This window comes from Spodoptera frugiperda, chromosome 16 (assembly GCF_023101765.2).
Source record: "Spodoptera frugiperda isolate SF20-4 chromosome 16, AGI-APGP_CSIRO_Sfru_2.0, whole genome shotgun sequence".
Classification (NCBI taxonomy): Eukaryota; Metazoa; Arthropoda; class Insecta; order Lepidoptera; family Noctuidae; genus Spodoptera; species Spodoptera frugiperda.
Genome location: NC_064227.1, coordinates 910,822 through 931,300, shown reverse-complemented (window position 1 = coordinate 931,300; position 20,479 = coordinate 910,822). Strand labels below are relative to the sequence as shown.

Genomic DNA, 20,479 nt, shown 5'->3' with positions numbered 1-20,479 from the left:
CGACAGTCTATGTGCGACTACTGTCATCTGTCACTTGTCAGAGTGTCGCCACGTAACATCAATAATCTATCAAAGTCAAAGCATATACATCAATTAATCCTTCAATGGTAAGCGTCCACAGGCCCGCATCGGTCTTATCGCACGCATCGGTCGTATCGCACGCATCGGTCGTATCGGTCGTATCGCACGTATGGGTCGTATCGCACGCATCCGTCGTATCGGTCGTATCGCACGCATCGGTCTTATCGCACGCATCGCACGCATCGGTCGTATCGCACGCATCGGTCGTATCGCACGCATCGGTCGTATCGCACGCATCGGTCGTATCGCACGCATCGGTCGTATCGCACGCATCGGTCGTATCGCACGCATCGGTCGTATCGCACGCATCGGTCGTATCGCACGCATCGGTCGTATCGCACGCATCGGTCGTATCGCATCAAGCGGATTAATTTTTCAGACTGCCCATTGTATCGACAGCGTTCGGATTGTCGACGCGAGTACAAGCAAGCAGCTTCGGTACGCATCGCATAAGCATTGCCGATGTTTCTATACAAGCCGATACAACACAAACTAAAATGCGCTGCGTGCGAACCGTCTGATGCGTCCGATGCGGGCCTGTGTATGTGCCTTATTAGACGCTTATTAACCGTCAAATTGAATGTCAGTGAAACGCTAGGTCCTAGCCACCTAGCCAGGTGCAGGATCTTTAAAAAATATGTAAGTAATTTTGAATTTGTATAGCATTGATCTTCTGAAGTCTTCCCACAATGCGACTATCACCCGCAGCAGTTTAGTTTATTAAACCCATTTATATTAACATATATGCGTCGTGATTTTAATTCAGACGTATGACGTTGTAGACGGCTACTGCCGAATGTAGGGGGACTAGCAGACTTAAAGGCATTGAAGGAAAGCTAGCATCTTTTTAAACTGTGAATGAACAATAGCATTTAGCATTTTTAATTTTACTAGTCCCCTACATGATGAGGGTATGAGTTAGAGCGTATAGGTTCAACAAAATCATCATTCGATTAACGGTTGGACCAATAACTTAAAGGTTGTATACTGAAAGCGTTACAGTCTGACATTACGTTGTCAGCGTATTTTATTGTCTGTGTAAGGTATTTCATTGAACTTCATACTGAGATCTACACTTTGCGTAATTCGATTCGTCAATAATCATGTTTCAATTTTGCAACTTACGTAGGACCGTGTTTAGCAGACATAGGCTTATTTGTATTAATATCTTGCATAAACTAAGTTGAGTTTTGGTTCATACATAATCTTTCATGCCTTAGACACACGTTGCGAGTGTTTGTAATCCTGTGCATCTCGTAATACTCGTTAAAATAGTCAACACGGTTTCCATTCTGGAAAATGGAGAAAAAAATCTTGCTTTTCGTTAGTTCAATTCTATTTACATTATGTAACACCAATATTAATATAGATAAAATCTCACAGAAACCCTTCCTAACCAACACAAGACAACATACAAACAGTCATACACAATACCATCTACACATACACATATAGTTAGATACAATGACAATTCCAAACTGCGTTGGCTTTCGGGAACCAACTCGAGTCGTAACTGCACTGTGGCAGTAATTAGCAGAGGAAAAACGTAGCGATATGGGCCGAGACGAATCAGATGGAAGCTGAGGCAAGAAGGAAAAGAGGGACGTGGATAGGGCATCTTACATACGAAATTAAGTCTTTGACTGCCAATAGAAAATTGTTGAAGGCAAATCCTCCGCTAACGTCGGTCACCGGTGACCCCCGTAGCGTTTAAAGTGTTAATAACCGTACCGAGTTTGCTTTACGTTTAAAGTATTCGAAGTGAACACGTTCGGCGCTGTGATTGGTTGATTCATTCGCGCCGGCCAATCTGAGCGCCGAATATCCTCTCATTTCGTTTTCGTTCAACTTTAAACGAACTAGTACCTACTAAGGGTACCGATTGGCCGGCTCGAAAAAAGCAACCGATCAGAGCGCCTGACGCGCTTGTTAAGATTTTAAATAACGTTTAGATAAAACAAGGAATAACCTTTTTATATAATTTAAAAAATTATATAATTTAATATATAATTTAAAATATATTGGCATAAATAATAAAATTAGAGCACATTATCTTGCTGTATAATTTATAGAAGAACGTCTCAATAATACTTCAATAATATAATCGAGTAGGTACAAATATATAAATATAACACATGTATACAATTTAGTATCTCTTAATATTAACCGACATAAAAATAATAATTCAAGTACCAAAATACATAACACAGTAAAATAAAAGGGCACATAAGACAATAATTATTAAAATAGCTTACTCAACTTAGTGGTGGTTAGATCCTTCCAGTTCTGCAGCTGACAACTGAATAACCGATCTCGAATAAGCGTCGGTATTTATAGTGAATTTGTGTCAACCGTCATTATCAATTTAAATACTTGTTGTATTAAAAATTTGAATATATTTTAACTAAAATATTAAGAAATTACAACATTTTATAATATATTTCCTTACTAATAAACATTTAATTGTAATCACAAAACATAAATTAACAATAAATAGGCTTTAAATTGATAATACCTAACCTAACACGCTTAAACTCATACAAAGAGTACCGACCTCTTAAATAAAGTAGATTTTTCAAAGAAATTAACCAAAAATCTTGGATTAAGATCGGTAATTTTGTGTTTGGTACCTAATGCATGCAGATTTGTGTCTTTACTGAAGAAAGACGGTAAAAAAAATGTAACAGTTAAGTCAGTTATTTCTTTTATGGAGACAAATTATTATTTATTTAAAAATGGAATGTTTGAATGATACCTAACTATCAGAAAACAATTGGCAGGTGGTAACTCAAAGTAAAATCAGACTTATCGTACAATTTTGTACATAATTACTGCCTTATTTCAATCTCTTGATCCTCATTCAAATAAACCTAATGTACCTTTTACCTAACGGGTTTACCGGGGCACGAAAAGCAGAAGTAGGAACGGGATGGTTTTAGTCAGTAAGAGTGACACTCCCTCTCGCCTCGCCCAAGGTGGGAGAAGACATTGGATGATTTTACCCCCTCAAAAAAAAAAGGATATCCGTTTGTTACTTATCCAATACCAGATACTTCGTACCTTCACGCCAGCTATTGCATTTAGCCGCCGACTGAAAGTTACATAACGCGAGCCCGTTACTTTTTACATTTCGACTACAAATGTTAAATGCCTAAGCACACTTGCTATTGTGGTCGGGGACCTAGATGGGGATAGCTCAAAGTATTGTTCTATTTAGTATTTAGGATTAGTGCTTAACTTTTTCGTCTAGAAAAGAAGGATGAATAAATGCTTGTTTTACTTTAATTTAGAATAGCCTTATTACGGTCTATTTGGTAGGTGAGCTCTAGGTTACTTAGGATGACAGTTCAGTACTGTATTAGGAACCTTTTCTACATCAGTAAGTTTGTTATAATCTCCACACTTGACAAGTGGGTTGGGAGGCTCCAATAATCTTCAGACGGAGATCGCAAGTTCCGATTTAGAAAAAAGCGCTTTTTAAGGAGGGAAAATCTTGCGATGACTTTTCCGGCCTTGGGCAAGGCGAGGAGTGTCAGAGTTTTACTGACTAAAAACCACCCCGTTCCTACTCTTGCTTTTCGAGCCGGATAAACCTGCTAGGTAGTCTGCAGCTCCGGATCAGAGCACAAAGCGCTGCTGACATGTCATCAGTGCTGATGATATAACACGCGAGGAAAGAGAAGATGGTGACAAATGTGTGTTTACTTACCTAAGTAACTCAACCGTTACCACACAGCACCAATTTGCTTTAGTAGTAGTAAAAAAAGTTGTTTACTAAATGTAACTTCTACATGTTCCACTCAGCTCGCTTTAGTCCGGTAACAGTTCCCTAAACTGAGAAGCGCCTAATATTGCGACCGCGACCACAGTTGCGCTTACTACAAATTGCTATGAATTTTTTTGTAGGAACTTTGTATTTTTTTAATTTCGTCGTACTTTTGTATTTTGGGTTTGGGGTAAAGTTTGTATTGCTTTAGTTGTTTGTTTAATTTAAGTTTGTTACTGATTACCATTACTGTCTAATTTACATAGCAGAATTGGGAACATTTAACAAGCTCCATGCACACTTTTCATGAGTTATGGTTATGATTATAAACCACATGTAAATATAGAGGTGAGCCTCTTTATAGAATGTTAGATTTGTTGCTGTTTTTGAAAGTATTGTTATCGAAAGACTAATAATGGTCTAGCCGGGATACGAACCAGAGGCCCCTTAAGTTGTAGCACTCACAACTATCAAAAACATGGTAATTTCGTTCTTTTCTTTCTATTAAAATGAGAAATTGTTATAGGCTGAAATAGTTCACATAGGTAAAAATAAATAAACAATATCAACGAAAACAAAACATTTAATCTTATTGTCCTTTATTTTTTACATTATTTTTCTTAATTAAACTACGAGAATCATTCGTCAACTGCTCGAAGAATGCCTTGGACGTCTTGGGGCAGGTTGCTACGGCACCTTTCTCTGTATTCCGATGTTCTGTCACCTTTGCCACTTTTCCTTTCTGCCGCTGTAACTTCTTCTTTTTCCTTCTTTCTCTATTCTTGTCTGTCTGTGTCCGTTCTTCTTTGCTCATCAGTTCTCCTTTACGCTTCCTCTTTACTTCCTCAGGAGCTAATAATGTTGCATCACTTGTTGCTACCGGAGCCACTTCTTCCATTGATATAGCCGGTGTGTTGCTCACAATCTTCACTTCAGCTTGCGGTGCCTTTGGTGTGTAGTGATAGTGGCATAGAGCATCTAATTTAGCAAATAACTTATTCATTGTTTCACGTATTTCGGTGTGAGCCTCTGGTTCTTTCTCTTCTTCAACTTCACCAGATGCTGCTTGCTTTTGCTTCAAGTACTCAGCTTCGTATACTTGAGCTAAACTTAGTTTGCTCTTAGCATGATCTAGTACTACGTTCTTACGGAACGACAGTTGGTCATCAACTGGTTTTTCTTTCTTCTCAACATCGTCCCAAGCTTTGTCTTTTATCCTGCGTCTGATTAGTTCTTCTAATGTGACCGTTGTCTGCTCTGTTATTATAGGCGGTGGTCTACTTGTGAGGTCAAAGTCTACTACTTCTTCAAGAAGAGAGTTCTGTGGACGTTTCAGAGCATCTACCTCACCTTTCAACTGCCAAGGAGCTTCAGACAAAGTTTTCTGTTCTAATTTTTCTATCTGTTGTTTCAAACGTAACTGTCGCTGTTCGAATTCTGATTTCTTTTCGTCTGGTTGTATTTTATTGTTGTTTGTGGGTGTGTCACTGTCTACTGACTCATCGTCATCATCGGAAGATGAGTCTGCTAATGCAAACTTGACTTTTTTCTTGTTATCTTTTTTGGGAGGCTCTTGGTCTGACTGGTCTTCTTCAGCATCCATTTCCTCATCAACCTCTTCATCGTTCAAGTCTCCATTTTCATCAACTTCACCGTTCTCATACTCATCTCCATTTTCTTCATCCTGGTTGAAGAAATCTGAGTACATGGCCTCTTTGCCACCTTCCTCATCATTGGAACCATCATCGTCATCAATATCATTGAACAAATCAATAGATTCTTCATCGCTGTCATCTTCCCGAGGTTTCTTACCTTCATTCCTTTCCTCATGTAATAGAAATTTCTCCATGTCTTGTAGTTTGAAGAACTGATCATCGACTATTGAACTCTTACCCTTAGATTTAGGAGCCGTTGTCTTCTTTTTCTTAGGTTTTTCATTAATTTCGTCTTCATCTTCGTTTTGGTCGGATTTCTCTGATTCTGAGTGTTCCTCATCTTCAGAAATTAATTTATCGCTATCTACATTATTTTTCTCGTTACTGTCTTCCTTAGAAATCGTGACAGGGAACTCCAGGTTAGTTTTACTGGACATACAATTAGCTACATCCCACACAAGCTGGTCCCAACATTCAGTGTTTTGAAGTTCTATTTGTTGCCATATCTGTTCCTCGTCGAAGTCCTGAACTATCATCTCCGGCAGCGCAGCCTTCTTCACCTTTTTATCCACAGTTTCTTGAGTTTTCGTATAATCATAAAGTGATTTAACCAAGTTTTTAATATCATCTTTAAGGTCACTTTGAACAGCGAGAAATTTTACTGGTTTCTCAGTGAAACTATTGAATTTACCAGTTATATCTTCCAGTACTGGACACGCCATGGTTGTTTTCAGTTGTACACAATGAATATTAATTGTATTTATTTCAATTCCACATGAAAATAAATGTAAAGCACCTCTTGTCTACAACAAAATCACACGCGGTATTGTTTTTTTCGTGAATGACACTTTTGACAGTAGATCTATCACGTGAACACATGTCTTTTTGCACCATAAAATTCTGTGCTCAAGAAAAACCACAGATATTTTGTCTATGGTCTATGAATCTGTCATTCAGATTCATTCTATCATTCATTCGCATTCATTATTTTTTTATTTATTTTCATTGTGTATCGTGGAATTCGTGATGATAAAATAGAAAAAATCATAATAAATCGTAAATGGTGTGTGTTTTAGACCTGCATCTTGTCTATAAGCTGCAATAAATGTGATATAAAGAAGCGTCTTCTAAGAAAAACATAAGGTAAGTCCAATCGAATAGCTAACTGTATTTGTGGCTTATGAATAGATTTTTCACTCCAGTGACCGTAGCTTGCCCTCTGCTTTGTTTAGATCATATAATTTAGCAAAGAAGAAGTAATACCTAAACCTTCTCGCTTTGTAATACAATTTAAGAGTTTGAGAAATGTAAAAAATACCACGCTCGGAATTACTCTCAAAAGTGAAAGGTATGGTCAAAAGTTGTGGTTTTTTATCACATGCATTGATGCGTATGGTCATGGATGCTTTCTCATGGATTTCCTTCCTATGCCCAAGCCTATAAATACTTTACTAACACGTCAACAGTACAAGATCCAGGATCAGCAATAAAAAAGTGATCCCATATTTTATTACCATTTCTGCCCTTGAGGGCTTGCACATTTTGCGGAAATGACTTTAAGCAACATTTCTTCCTTATAACGTGTACTACTGGACATAATCTTGTGTAAAATCACCACACAATACAATTCCATAATATATTCTAAACATAAATGTCATTAGCATCCCCAGTTTTGCAAACTAAACTGTATGTACAACAAATTCAGAAGTAACACCATAGTGACACCAGACTTCTTCTTGATAGCTGTTCACTTCCATAATCAGGTAGAAGGTACCAATGTCTCATCCTATTTATCTGACTGATATATAAATGTCATAGTTTGTTACTCATTCCATGATAATAGGCTACAAAATACAACATAGTATTCTGAGAATAATCACCTAAATAGGTAAATTCAGAAGACTTGTTTAACCCATCCAAGTTTATTTTGTAGTGATCTTTTGAAGTAAAAACCATACAAGAGATGTGCTATGCTATGTTGCTGTGGATGTGTTTGGCTTCCACCAATCATATTCATTGGTACACATAGCTTAACACTGGAAACATACTCAGCTAAGTTATATTTTTTAAATGGAAAGACAGTTTAGCTATTACATCTTTGTAGCATAGCATACATCTCTGGTAGAAAAGCACCCTTTATGCTTTAAGATTCATTCACCTCAAGCTATCAGTGATGCCATTGACAAGCAAAGTGTATTTTTTTTATTAATTGTATCTTTATATTATTTGTCCCCAGTTACAATGGAAGGTCAGGATCAGATGGAGCTGAAGTTTAGTGGCAGCAGTGAAGTTGGGGGGCTGGAGCTGTGTATTGTGTGCGGAGACAGGGCCTCCGGAAGACACTATGGAGCCATCAGCTGTGAAGGTAGGTCCTAGTAAGGACAAGAAAGTGTGTAGTATCCACATACAAAGACAAGATTAAAACACTGATGACGCAATTACTGTTAACTTATCTATTTAGACCTTATTGAACATCCCTGCTCCATATAAGTCATTGGATGTGTTCTTTATACTGTCAAAATCAAAGTCAAAGCATTTATTACATTTATAAAGATTGATAGGTCCTTTTGTAATGTCAACAAATAAAGAAGTAAATAATAGTCTTCAGTCTGTCTGCCTGTTGTTAAGTGGGGTCTTCTGATGTCAACAGCACACATTTATTTATTTTTGTCATATCTAAGACTGATTACTAATTGGGTCAGCGATCTGTTAAATTAAGATGTAGTGTGTATGTCTTAATTCAGTGTCTCTTAAAATAAAATCCTAACCAATTTTGAATTCTCTCCACCAGGCTGCAAAGGTTTCTTCAAGCGCTCAATACGCAAGAAGCTAGGCTACCAGTGCCGCGGCAGCATGAACTGCGAAGTCACCAAGCACCACCGCAACCGCTGCCAGTACTGTCGCCTGCAGAAATGCCTCGCTTGCGGCATGAGGAGCGACTGTGAGTATCTTTGATACACTTACTTCATAATCTATACTAATATCTATACCTACTAATATTATAAAGCTGAAGAGTTTGTTTGATTGTTTGTTTGAACGCGCTAATCTCTGGAACTACTGGTCAGAATTGAATAATTCTTTTTGTGTTGGATAGGGCATTTATCGAGGAAGGCTCTAGGCTATAGAACATTACGCTATGACCAACAGGAGCCGAACAGAGCGGGTGAAACCGCGCGGAAGTAGCTAGTTTAGTATAAAACAAAGTCGCTTTCTTTGTCCCTATGTCCCTTTGTATGCTTAAATATTTGAAACCACGCAACAGATTTTGATGCGGTTTTAATAGATAGTGATTCAAGGGGAATGTTTATATGTATAATATATCACCATTGCACACATGCGAAGCTGGGGCGGGTCGCTAGTTTTTAATAGAAGACAGAAAGAGATCCACTTTCGTATTTACATAATGTTATAATGTCGACATACAACATACATTCACATTTTTAATTATTATATCAAGCATGTTTTCAATCCTATACTCTTCAAAGGGGGTAATTGGTAGTTAAAAAACCTAATAATACTTTACTTAACCTTCCAAACACCATACAAATGTATAACTATGTATAGTAAGTGTTCTGATGAGCAATAATTCTTGCACTGTATGCGACAGCGGTCCAGCACGAGCGCAAGCCGATCGTGGACAAGTCCAAGGGGGAGCAGAGGGAAGGCATCCACGACAGACAGGCTGCTTACTCCAAGTTCCTCGGACTAGCTGGGCAGGCACAGGCAGGACAGGTGAGGATAGTCTATTTTATTATTCTATCTTACGTTTGTATTCAAAGCTGATATTCTTCTCACGGATTAACTGGCCCAGGTGTAGATTTCAATAACGGATCATAATCTAAAACCTTAATATTCAGATTTTGGGATAAATTTTTGATATTGATTTTAGATTCTGAAATCAAGATCGATCCAGTGAATTTAAATTATGATTGGTTATTGAAATCGGCAGTATATTATATGGGATTACATATTTCGCAAAGATCAGGCACTTTTTTTTGCACAATTTGTAATAATAGTCAACCATAGAAAGTACATTGTGTCTCACATGGATCTGCGAACCTGTAAACGGGATCTTGATGATAATTCTTCGAAATTGTAGCTAAAGCCACATTTCACAAGTCCCTAAATATATGAAAATGTGTGTAATTTTACAGATAAACCCTAAGGAGGAGCCTAGCGATGCGTTCGGCGCGGTGTCCCCGGCGCCCGCCATCAACTTCGCGCTCGCCGCCGCCGTAGCGTTCAACAAGAGTAATCCAGGTATAATAAAAATGCTATAAAACATGACCTAGGTCATCATAAATGTATACAAAAATTAGGTTTCAAGTTATGGCGTTGCTGTACCTTTTCAAACTTTTATTTACAATTACTGTATATAGTTTATTGGATAAATGACCTCTCGCTACACCAGCCATCCTAGCGGTTAACTCGCTCGCAATAACACGCCCTTAAGTTTAAACAAATGAGTTTTAAACCACCAAAACTTAAAATAATATCTACATAAACTAATAAGATGTAAGATTCGTTGCAATGGATGTTTCATTGTCTCTGCCAACCAGTAGCGCTATGTATGTATGTATAAACTAATATTATCTTTATTTATTCCTGTAGTATCTCCGTACCTGACTCCGGGCAACGCTGGTGACATCGAGGGAGCTCGCAGACAGCAGTTCATGCTGCAAACACAGCTTGCTAAGAACCTCTTCAAGATGGGACAGTTCGGTGAGTCACATATCATTTTTTATGGAATAGGGAAACAAACAAGCACATTAATCACCGGTTATGGTAAGCAAGAAATTGGTGCCACCCGTTGACACCGCAATACCAGAGGAGTTACAAGTACGTTGCCAACCTTTAAGAGATTGAGAAGGGGATGAAGAAAGCAAACTTTCTGCAGAGGAGGGTCCTGCGGACAACGTAACAGGCTACCGGGGCTCCGGCTCAAAGCAGAAGTAAGAATGGGGTGGTTTTTACTCTCGCTCTAGCCTTACTCAAGGAGCGAGAAGTCATTGGATGACTCAGCCCTCAAATAAAAGGTAGACTCGCAGGAACTGGCTGATGATGAATATTGTAATATTTAGTATTTTCTTACATAGTTTATGTTTTAGTAATCAAATACTTTGTTTACTAGGTGCAATAAACGAGTACCTGCAGTCTGCTTACGGCGCGACTCCGCCCGAGGTGCCCCTCGGAGCCCTACACGCCGCCGGAGATGCGCAGCCTAATGATGGTACGTATTGTTGTTTTATTGTTTTACTCATTAGTTGGTCTTACACATATGTTTTTATTTTTTTGTGATAAGGCAGGCAAACCAGCTCACGGATCACTTGATAATCTGTCATCGGCGTTGTCGCCTCAGATACCCACCATATGTCACCACCCATGTGAGAAGAATTACCGACATTGTGTTGCCGACCTTTTAGAAATAGTGATTTGATGATTGGGAATTTGTGTTTTCTGTGATGTCGTAGTGTGGTGACGCATATTGAAGTTTCAATAGACATGACAAATTACGCGCATAAACAAACGATCGACTACACTAATCCTACATTGCGCATGAAAAATTTACATGCGAATAAACATGCATAGAAAACTCCAACGAACAACTGTTGGGCGGAAAGCCAGGCACGATTCACCTCGTCTTGTCACAGGAACTCTACTCTCTGTACCTTGAAGTGGTATCATTTTAAGTGAGCCACATTTATAACTAACATCATAAACAGCATTTCAACTACCCCATACCCCTTAATAACCCAGCACATAGTATAATAGCACATAACACACATAGATATTTGTAAACGCTATTTTATACGTGAAAAAATACTAACAGACAACAGAAACATGTAAAAACATAAAATTTTAATAAAACCGAACGCCATATTGCAACGCCCTAACAAGGTTGTGTACTAGTTGTATAAGTCTGTACATTGTGCAATAAATAAATAAACATTCCGTCCCCAGTGGAGGCGGGCATCCTAAGCACCCCGGAGTCGGTGCAGCTGTGCGTGTCGCTGCCGGGCCCCGCGCCGGGACACCTGCGGCTGCACGCCGTCTGCGAGGCCGGCGCCCGACTACTGGCCGCCGCCGCGCGCTGGCTGCGGGCTGTACCCGCCGCGCATGCACTGCCGTGAGTATACATTGTACATTATACATTGTACACTGCGGCTGCACGCCGTCTGCGAGGCCGGCGCCCGACTACTGGCCGCCGCCGCGCGCTGGCTGCGGGCTGTACCCGCCGCGCATGCACTGCCGTGAGTATACATTGTACATTGTACATTATACATTGTACACTGCGGCTGCACGCCGTCTGCGAGGCCGGCGCCCGACTACTGGCCGCCGCCGCGCGGTGGCTGCGGGCTGTACCCGCCGCGCATGCACTGCCGTGAGTATACATTGTACATTGTACATTATACATTGTACACTGCGGCTGCACGCCGTCTGCGAGGCCGGCGCCCGACTACTGGCCGCCGCCGCGCGGTGGCTGCGGGCTGTACCCGCCGCGCATGCACTGCCGTGAGTATACATTGTACATTATACATTGTACACTGCGGCTGCACGCCGTCTGCGAGGCCGGCGCCCGACTACTGGCCGCCGCCGCGCGCTGGCTGCGGGCTGTACCCGCCGCGCATGCACTGCCGTGAGTATACATTGTACATTATACATTATACACTGCGGCTGCACGCCGTCTGCGAGGCCGGCGCCCGACTGCTGGCCGCCGCCGCGCGGTGGTTGCGGGCCGTACCCGCCGCGCATGCACTGCCGTGAGTATACATTGTACATTGTACATTATACATTATACACTGCGGCTGCACGCCGTCTGCGAGGCCGGCGCCCGACTGCTGGCCGCCGCCGCGCGGTGGTTGCGGGCCGTACCCGCCGCGCATGCACTGCCGTGAGTATACATTGTACATTATACATTATACACTGCGGCTGCACGCCGTCTGCGAGGCCGGCGCCCGACTGCTGGCCGCCGCCGCGCGGTGGTTGCGGGCCGTACCCGCCGCGCATGCACTGCCGTGAGTATACATTGTACATTGTACATTATACATTATACACTGCGGCTGCACGCCGTCTGCGAGGCCGGCGCCCGACTACTGGCCGCCGCCGCGCGCTGGCTGCGGGCTGTACCCGCCGCGCATGCACTGCCGTGAGTATACATTGTACATTATACATTGTACACTGCGGCTGCACGCCGTCTGCGAGGCCGGCGCCCGACTACTGGCCGCCGCCGCGCGCTGGCTGCGGGCTGTACCCGCCGCGCATGCACTGCCGTGAGTATACATTGTACATTGTACATTATACATTATACACTGCGGCTGCACGCCGTCTGCGAGGCCGGCGCCCGACTGCTGGCCGCCGCCGCGCGGTGGTTGCGGGCCGTACCCGCCGCGCATGCACTGCCGTGAGTATACATTGTACATTATACATTATACACTGCGGCTGCACGCCGTCTGCGAGGCCGGCGCCCGACTACTGGCCGCCGCCGCGCGGTGGCTGCGGGCTGTACCCGCCGCGCATGCACTGCCGTGAGTATACATTGTACATTATACATTGTACACTGCGGCTGCACGCCGTCTGCGAGGCCGGCGCCCGACTACTGGCCGCCGCCGCGCGCTGGCTGCGGGCTGTACCCGCCGCGCATGCACTGCCGTGAGTATACATTGTACATTGTACATTATACATTGTACACTGCGGCTGCACGCCGTCTGCGAGGCCGGCGCCCGACTACTGGCCGCCGCCGCGCGCTGGCTGCGGGCTGTACCCGCCGCGCATGCACTGCCGTGAGTATACATTGTACATTATACATTGTACACTGCGGCTGCACGCCGTCTGCGAGGCCGGCGCCCGACTACTGGCCGCCGCCGCGCGCTGGCTGCGGGCTGTACCCGCCGCGCATGCACTGCCGTGAGTATACATTGTACATTGTACATTATACATTGTACACTGCGGCTGCACGCCGTCTGCGAGGCCGGCGCCAGGCTAATGGCCGCCGCCGCGCGGTGGTTGAGGGCTGTACCCGCCGCGCATGCACTGCCGTGAGTATACATTGTACATTGTACATTATACATTATACACTGCGGCTGCACGCCGTCTGCGAGGCCGGCGCCCGACTACTGGCCGCCGCCGCGCGGTGGTTGCGGGCCGTACCCGCCGCGCATGCACTGCCGTGAGTATACATTATACATTGTACATTATACATTATACACTGCGGCTGCACGCCGTCTGCGAGGCCGGCGCCAGACTACTGGCCGCCGCCGCGCGGTGGCTGCGGGCTGTACCCGCCGCGCATGCACTGCCGTGAGTATACATTGTACATTATACATTGTACACTGCGGCTGCACGCCGTCTGCGAGGCCGGCGCCCGACTACTGGCCGCCGCCGCGCGCTGGCTGCGGGCTGTACCCGCCGCGCATGCACTGCCGTGAGTATACATTGTACATTGTACATTATACATTGTACACTGCGGCTGCACGCCGTCTGCGAGGCCGGCGCCCGACTACTGGCCGCCGCCGCGCGCTGGCTGCGGGCTGTACCCGCCGCGCATGCACTGCCGTGAGTATACATTGTACATTGTACATTATACATTGTACACTGCGGCTGCACGCCGTCTGCGAGGCCGGCGCCCGACTACTGGCCGCCGCCGCGCGGTGGTTGCGGGCCGTACCCGCCGCGCATGCACTGCCGTGAGTATACATTGTACATTGTACATTATACATTATACACTGCGGCTGCACGCCGTCTGCGAGGCCGGCGCCCGACTACTGGCCGCCGCCGCGCGGTGGTTGCGGGCCGTACCCGCCGCGCATGCACTGCCGTGAGTATACATTGTACATTGTACATTATACATTATACACTGCGGCTGCACGCCGTCTGCGAGGCCGGCGCCCGACTACTGGCCGCCGCCGCGCGGTGGCTGCGGGCTGTACCCGCCGCGCATGCACTGCCGTGAGTATACATTGTACATTATACATTGTACACTGCGGCTGCACGCCGTCTGCGAGGCCGGCGCCCGACTACTGGCCGCCGCCGCGCGCTGGCTGCGGGCTGTACCCGCCGCGCATGCACTGCCGTGAGTATACATTGTACATTGTACATTATACATTGTACACTGCGGCTGCACGCCGTCTGCGAGGCCGGCGCCCGACTACTGGCCGCCGCCGCGCGCTGGCTGCGGGCTGTACCCGCCGCGCATGCACTGCCGTGAGTATACATTGTACATTGTACATTATACATTGTACACTGCGGCTGCACGCCGTCTGCGAGGCCGGCGCCAGACTACTGGCCGCCGCCGCGCGGTGGCTGCGGGCTGTACCCGCCGCGCATGCACTGCCGTGAGTATACATTGTACATTATACATTGTACATTATACATTATACACTGCGGCTGCACGCCGTCTGCGAGGCCGGCGCCCGACTACTGGCCGCCGCCGCGCGCTGGCTGCGGGCTGTACCCGCCGCGCATGCACTGCCGTGAGTATACATTGTACATTATACATTGTACACTGCGGCTGCACGCCGTCTGCGAGGCCGGCGCCCGACTACTGGCCGCCGCCGCGCGCTGGCTGCGGGCTGTACCCGCCGCGCATGCACTGCCGTGAGTATACATTGTACATTATACATTATACACTGCGGCTGCACGCCGTCTGCGAGGCCGGCGCCAGACTGCTGGCCGCCGCCGCGCGCTGGCTGCGGGCTGTACCCGCCGCGCATGCACTGCCGTGAGTATACATTGTACATTATACATTATACACTGCGGCTGCACGCCGTCTGCGAGGCCGGCGCCCGACTGCTGGCCGCCGCCGCGCGCTGGCTGCGGGCCGTACCCGCCGCGCATGCACTGCCGTGAGTATACATTGTACATTATACATTATACACTGCGGCTGCACGCCGTCTGCGAGGCCGGCGCCAGACTGCTGGCCGCCGCCGCGCGCTGGCTGCGGGCTGTACCCGCCGCGCATGCACTGCCGTGAGTATACATTGTACATTATACATTATACACTGCGGCTGCACGCCGTCTGCGAGGCCGGCGCCAGACTGCTGGCCGCCGCCGCGCGCTGGCTGCGGGCCGTACCCGCCGCGCATGCACTGCCGTGAGTATACATTGTACATTATACATTATACACTGCGGCTGCACGCCGTCTGCGAGGCCGGCGCCAGACTACTGGCCGCCGCCGCGCGGTGGCTGCGGGCTGTACCCGCCGCGCATGCACTGCCGTGAGTATACATTGTACATCTGCGTGAAAAAATCTTATTAACACGTTCACTGCCACCATTATTTTTTTGAAGTTCATAGCGATGCCGCCCTGAGAATATACTGAGAATTTAGGACACGCCTGGCGTGTTCGAGGCGTAGTTATAGAAATTCGTAAGAACACGCTTGGCGTGTCGGCGGCATTGAACGTGTTAATTACAAACTGTAATAAACAAAGCTGTTTCCAGAACTATGATGCTACAGACATCAGATCATGGACTAAAAATCTATAAAATTACTAGCAAACGATCAGGAGATGGTTTGCGGTTTAATTTGCATGCTTTGATCCTTCAAAGCATGCAAATTAAACCCCACTTAGATAAAAGAATCCTTTAAACTCCATAACTAGTCATGTTAGAAGTAAGAACAGAGTCTCATTCACTAGTATCTATTTGTATATGTTACCGGCGAAACCCGATTTCAGGACAAAATAGTTTTGCCTAGACTAAACTAGTTCTACCTATATGGGATAGGATTAACTAGTATAGCCTAGTTCAAACTAATTTGTCCTAAGCACAATAAGATAGGCCAGTTTGTCTAAACCAGTTGATCCTGATCTAAATATGCACACTCTAGAATAAACTAATACAGTAGACTAGGTCCTGACTGTAGGTACGAATACCTGACGTAGTGACGTCGTAGTAGGTTTTGTGAGATGCAGCTGCAACAAAAACTGTTCTTGGTTTGGCCGGTAACATATACAATTCTATGAGAACTGACCTTTGCACAATATAGAATTATAGACAAACTATGATAATGTAATTAATAACCAACCATATCCCCACAGGTTCGAAATCCAAGTGACCCTGTTGAAGAAGTGTTGGCCGGAGCTGTTCGTGCTGTGCCTGTCCATGTTCTCGGTGCAGCTGTCCCTGGGCACACTCCTGCCGCAGCTGGTTGCCCATCTACAGACCGTGCTGCGGGACAGGACCTCCAACGATAGCATTGATCGCTCACATGACATGGCTGCGCCTGAGGTATGTTGGAAAATGTGTCTAGTTTCAGTAGAGATATGGTCTAACTTAGCTGTCTTTTTTTGAGGAGGGAAAATCATCCAATGACTTCTCTTACCTTGGGCGAGGCGAAAGTGAGTGTCAAGCTCCTATTGACTATAAACAACCACATTCCTACTCTTGCTCTTTGAGCTGGAGCCCCGGAAACCCGCTAGGCAGTCCGCAGCTCGGGAACATTAGCTGTCTACTGATACATTATTTTGTCACCCCTAATTTTTCGAAGGGGAGGCCTTAGTTCCGCAATATCTACTGCTGACCATTTTGTGGCTGATATGATGGTGAATTGATGACAATAATAATTACTCTTCCCACGGGCATGATATGAGCTGTTTATGGGACTATACATTTAAGAGATACAGGAGACCACCTATCTTCCATAAATCCGAACCCTAAACTACAATCTTTAACGCACTGCATAAGCAAAGATAACCAGTGGAGGAACGCCTAGAATACAAATAATTCCATTTTGACGTTACGATAATAGTGCGGTGAATTAATCGATAAATCATTTGATTTTGACTATCAAGTAGTTATCGTATCGTGACGTCTTTTATCCCCGAAGGCGATTAAAGGCGTGCGCATTACGCACTTAATACAACTGTTCAATGTACACCCACTTTTCACCATTTGTATATGATATTTATTTCTTTAATCCCCAGATATCAGCAAGCGACTACTCGGACGAGCGCATCGCGGAGGTGACGAGCAGCCTGTCGCGGCTGCAGCAGTTCATCTCGCACATGGAGCAACTGCGCCTGCAGCAGAGGGAACACGCGCATCTCCGCGCACTCTGTCTGTTCTCGCCAGGTAATGTAGCTTGAAGATTATTTCTTTAATTGATTCGTGATGATTTGTATCAAGAGTAGTCACTTATGCAACGCCACGCCTTTTATCCCAGTAGGGGTAGGCAGAGGTGCTCATTAGGGCACGTCGTAATGCCGCCATACAATGTACACCCACTTTTCACCATTTGTATTATAAGTCTTTTTTTAAAAAAAAACGTTGCCCCACGTTAGGATTTTCTCCTGTGTTGTGGGTGCGTTTACAAACATACAAGTTCACATGCACATAACACCCAGACCCGAAACAACAATTTGTGGATCACACAAAGAGTTGCTCCGTGCGGGAATCGAACCCGCTATCCGTTGCGCGGCAGCCAGTTGCCCAGCCACCGCACCAAACGTGCAGTCATTGTAAAAGTCCCATTTAAAAGGGGTGAGCCTATCGCCGTATACTGGGCATAATGCCAGACTTCGCGCTACAACCGAGAAAATTTTGAAATGCCGAAAAAAGCCCAGCCCACCTGGAATCGAATAAAGTCACTTCTTAGGAGTATTTCTGTTTCTTCTAAAATTAGGCTAGATTTTTGAGTATCAAAATTTTATGTAGCAATTCTGTAATCGTTTCTAATATTTGTTGGGTGAAACTGTTCTATACCTTATGCGCCGTAACATGGTGCGGCTGACAGATTCAGTAACGTTTCGTATCACTCTTGAAAGTTGCTGCGATTTAAAAATTATGCCTTAGTATTTTAACTGTATCACATTTATATTTTTATTTTCGTATTATGTTAAATCATTCGGAAGTGTAGTTAATTAAATTAAATCCAACTGGAATGTTCTAGTCTTTAAATAAAATCTAATGAAATGAAAAATAAAGTAAAGTGTTATGCGTATAACGTAAAGCCATAGTCGTGTTTAGTGATGGGATGTACGGCTACGATGGATAGGTAGTCGATGTTTTTTTAGAATAAAAAACGAAAATCGTGTGTCGTTCAATTATCACTCTTAAAAAACCTTTAATTATGTGGGTAAATCTACTGTAGACGCGGCTCTCTCTGCCCGAACCACAGTGACTTTATCTGAGCACAAATATGTAGTAGACATTTCCGGCGCCTTTGATAATGCGTGGTGGTACGTAATCTGAACGATCGTGGTGGTTTTAGTAACATATACAAACTAATATACACTCATATTCTTCACGGTTCTGTAAAACTGAAACTCTGAAACACCTCAGGGCTTGGTTATAAAATATTTATTTTGACAAGTATATTCACGTAGTTACACTGCACAACTAAATAACACACACATTTAATAAAAAAATTAAAGAGAATTAAATGTATGCTGCGAGTATCGATAGCGATAAAAAAAGATGTTTCTAATGTCCATCCCTAGAGAGAGACGTCAACGTCATACAGGCATCTGTCAGCCGCACCTTGTTACGGCGCACAGGGTATAATACCATTTAACTAATCACGTAACTCCTCGTTTAATAATAACCAAAACCATTCACTTCCAGACGGTGTACCAGACTTTTTGACCCGTAAGCTGCAAGACTACCAGATCAAAGTACTCCGTTCCCTCCGAGCTACCTGCCAGGATGAGGACCGGTTAGCCACCCTGCTCCTTCAGCTTCCAGTCCTGAGGACCTTCTCCGGACCGTTCCTGGAAGATGTATTCTTCGTTGGCTTCGTAGGTGACGTCAGTATTGATGATGTCATACCCTACCTACTGAATACTGAACGCTAAAGGTACCATTTATGAAGAAGGTTGAGGTATTTTTTAAAGATTTTTTCTTATGAATCTTTGTATTGTTCAGTCATTTTAGACGTATTGAGGCGATAGTTGGTCTTTGTAACTGTTTGTCCTATATAACTCTTTTGATGTTGAAAGATTTTTTACATCTTCATAAAAGTGTATGTTTATGTAGAAAAATCCTTAAATTAACGGTCTAATGAGTTTTTGAAGTAATCTTGTGTGTATGGCCTAGTGACTTACGACTTAAGTTGACTAAAACGCCCACTAGTGGCAGAAAAATACACTATTTTAATATTATTATATCGCCGTCGTTTATTGAGTTTTTGAAAAAGTGCTTCTAATATTTATTTTTTTTCAACTGACTTCAAAAAACTGAAGAGTTGTTTCAATTTGACCTACATGTATGTATGCACTTTAGTGTGGATGTAAATTTCAGAAAAGTGTTTATTACACTTAAGAACAGATTTTACTATATTAACAGCCTTTATTTTATAAGGAGGTTGATGTCGGTTTTTTTAAACGAAGTTTTATGAAAACTACTTCACCTGATGACTGATGAAATGTGGTCATCATCCCTTGGTAACTGGCGAGAACTAGACGTTATTTGTAATATGTGTATTTTACACCTCTGCTTACCTATTCGAGGAGTAAAAGGCATGATGATATGATAACAATATAATTTTATAATACAAGTAGTTTTTTTGTGAAATTGGACTGAGACTATCTAACTTCTATATATTTTATATACAAAAGTGTAAAAATATAATATTTATAATTTTTAGTCCAATTTGACTAAAAACTACGAATTAATTAAGTATCTTAAGAACTAAAGCCAGTATGTAAGATAGTAGGTGCTATGCGTATCCGCACGCAATCATTCCTTCCAATAAAAAGTAATATTAAGCTATAATATTTTAATTATTAAAGATTTTTAACGTATTTACGTAAGACAATAACAAAATTTTATAAAAATATTTGTAAGTAACACGTTTTGTTACTAATTTGTGAAGAAGTGATTAAAATAGATGATTTTGTTATTATTATTATTGATTTAAATAATATTTTGGTGTATTTTAGTAGATTTTGTTACTAAGGCTATGTTTTAATTGTAGTTTTTGAAAAGATGGAGGTTTATAACCAATTTTAATAATTATCTATCCGTAGATTTGCTAAACG

The 20,479-nt window shown here is 43.8% G+C and overlaps 2 protein-coding genes across 5 annotated transcripts; one reads left to right on the top strand and one right to left on the bottom strand.

Moving 5' to 3' along the window:
• Positions 1 to 4,412: 4,412 nt before the first annotated feature.
• On the bottom strand, positions 4,413 to 6,350 carry LOC118280667 (U3 small nucleolar ribonucleoprotein protein MPP10). The gene has a single exon (XM_035600956.2). It carries the CDS (start codon positions 6,222 to 6,224, stop codon positions 4,437 to 4,439), a length of 1,788 nt encoding a protein of 595 aa, XP_035456849.2. The 5' UTR covers positions 6,225 to 6,350; the 3' UTR covers positions 4,413 to 4,436.
• A 120-nt stretch (positions 6,351 to 6,470) lies between these two features.
• On the top strand, positions 6,471 to 20,037 carry LOC118280668 (nuclear receptor subfamily 2 group C member 1-A). 4 transcript variants are annotated; one of them, XM_050699484.1, is made up of 12 exons: positions 6,471 to 6,645; positions 7,739 to 7,867; positions 8,294 to 8,443; positions 9,110 to 9,234; positions 9,657 to 9,762; positions 10,114 to 10,224; positions 10,634 to 10,732; positions 11,464 to 11,561; positions 15,649 to 15,716; positions 16,541 to 16,730; positions 17,426 to 17,573; positions 19,065 to 20,037. In XM_050699484.1, exons 2-12 carry the CDS (start codon positions 7,744 to 7,746, stop codon positions 19,292 to 19,294), a joined length of 1,449 nt encoding a protein of 482 aa, XP_050555441.1. In that variant the 5' UTR covers positions 6,471 to 6,645; positions 7,739 to 7,743; the 3' UTR covers positions 19,295 to 20,037. The 4 variants fall into 4 exon arrangements, with proteins under 4 accessions (XP_050555441.1, XP_050555442.1, XP_050555443.1 ...); XM_050699485.1 differs by lacking the exon at positions 15,649 to 15,716 and adding an exon at positions 14,767 to 14,834; XM_050699486.1 differs by lacking the exon at positions 15,649 to 15,716 and adding an exon at positions 13,733 to 13,800.
• Positions 20,038 to 20,479: the final 442 nt, after the last annotated feature.

What these genes read in the sequence shown, in the direction of transcription:
- LOC118280667 (XM_035600956.2), bottom strand. Translation starts at nt 6,224, where the DNA reads ATGGCGTGTCCAGTACTGGAAGATATAACTGGTAAATTCAATAGTTTC.
- LOC118280668 (XM_050699484.1), top strand. Translation starts at nt 7,744, where the DNA reads ATGGAAGGTCAGGATCAGATGGAGCTGAAGTTTAGTGGCAGCAGTGAA. An exon ending in TTGCGGCATGAGGAGCGACT is followed by an intron (nt 8,444 to 9,109) that starts GTGAGTATCTTT and finishes TGTATGCGACAG; the next exon opens with CGGTCCAGCACGAGCGCAAG. An exon ending in GTTCAACAAGAGTAATCCAG is followed by an intron (nt 9,763 to 10,113) that starts GTATAATAAAAA and finishes TTATTCCTGTAG; the next exon opens with TATCTCCGTACCTGACTCCG.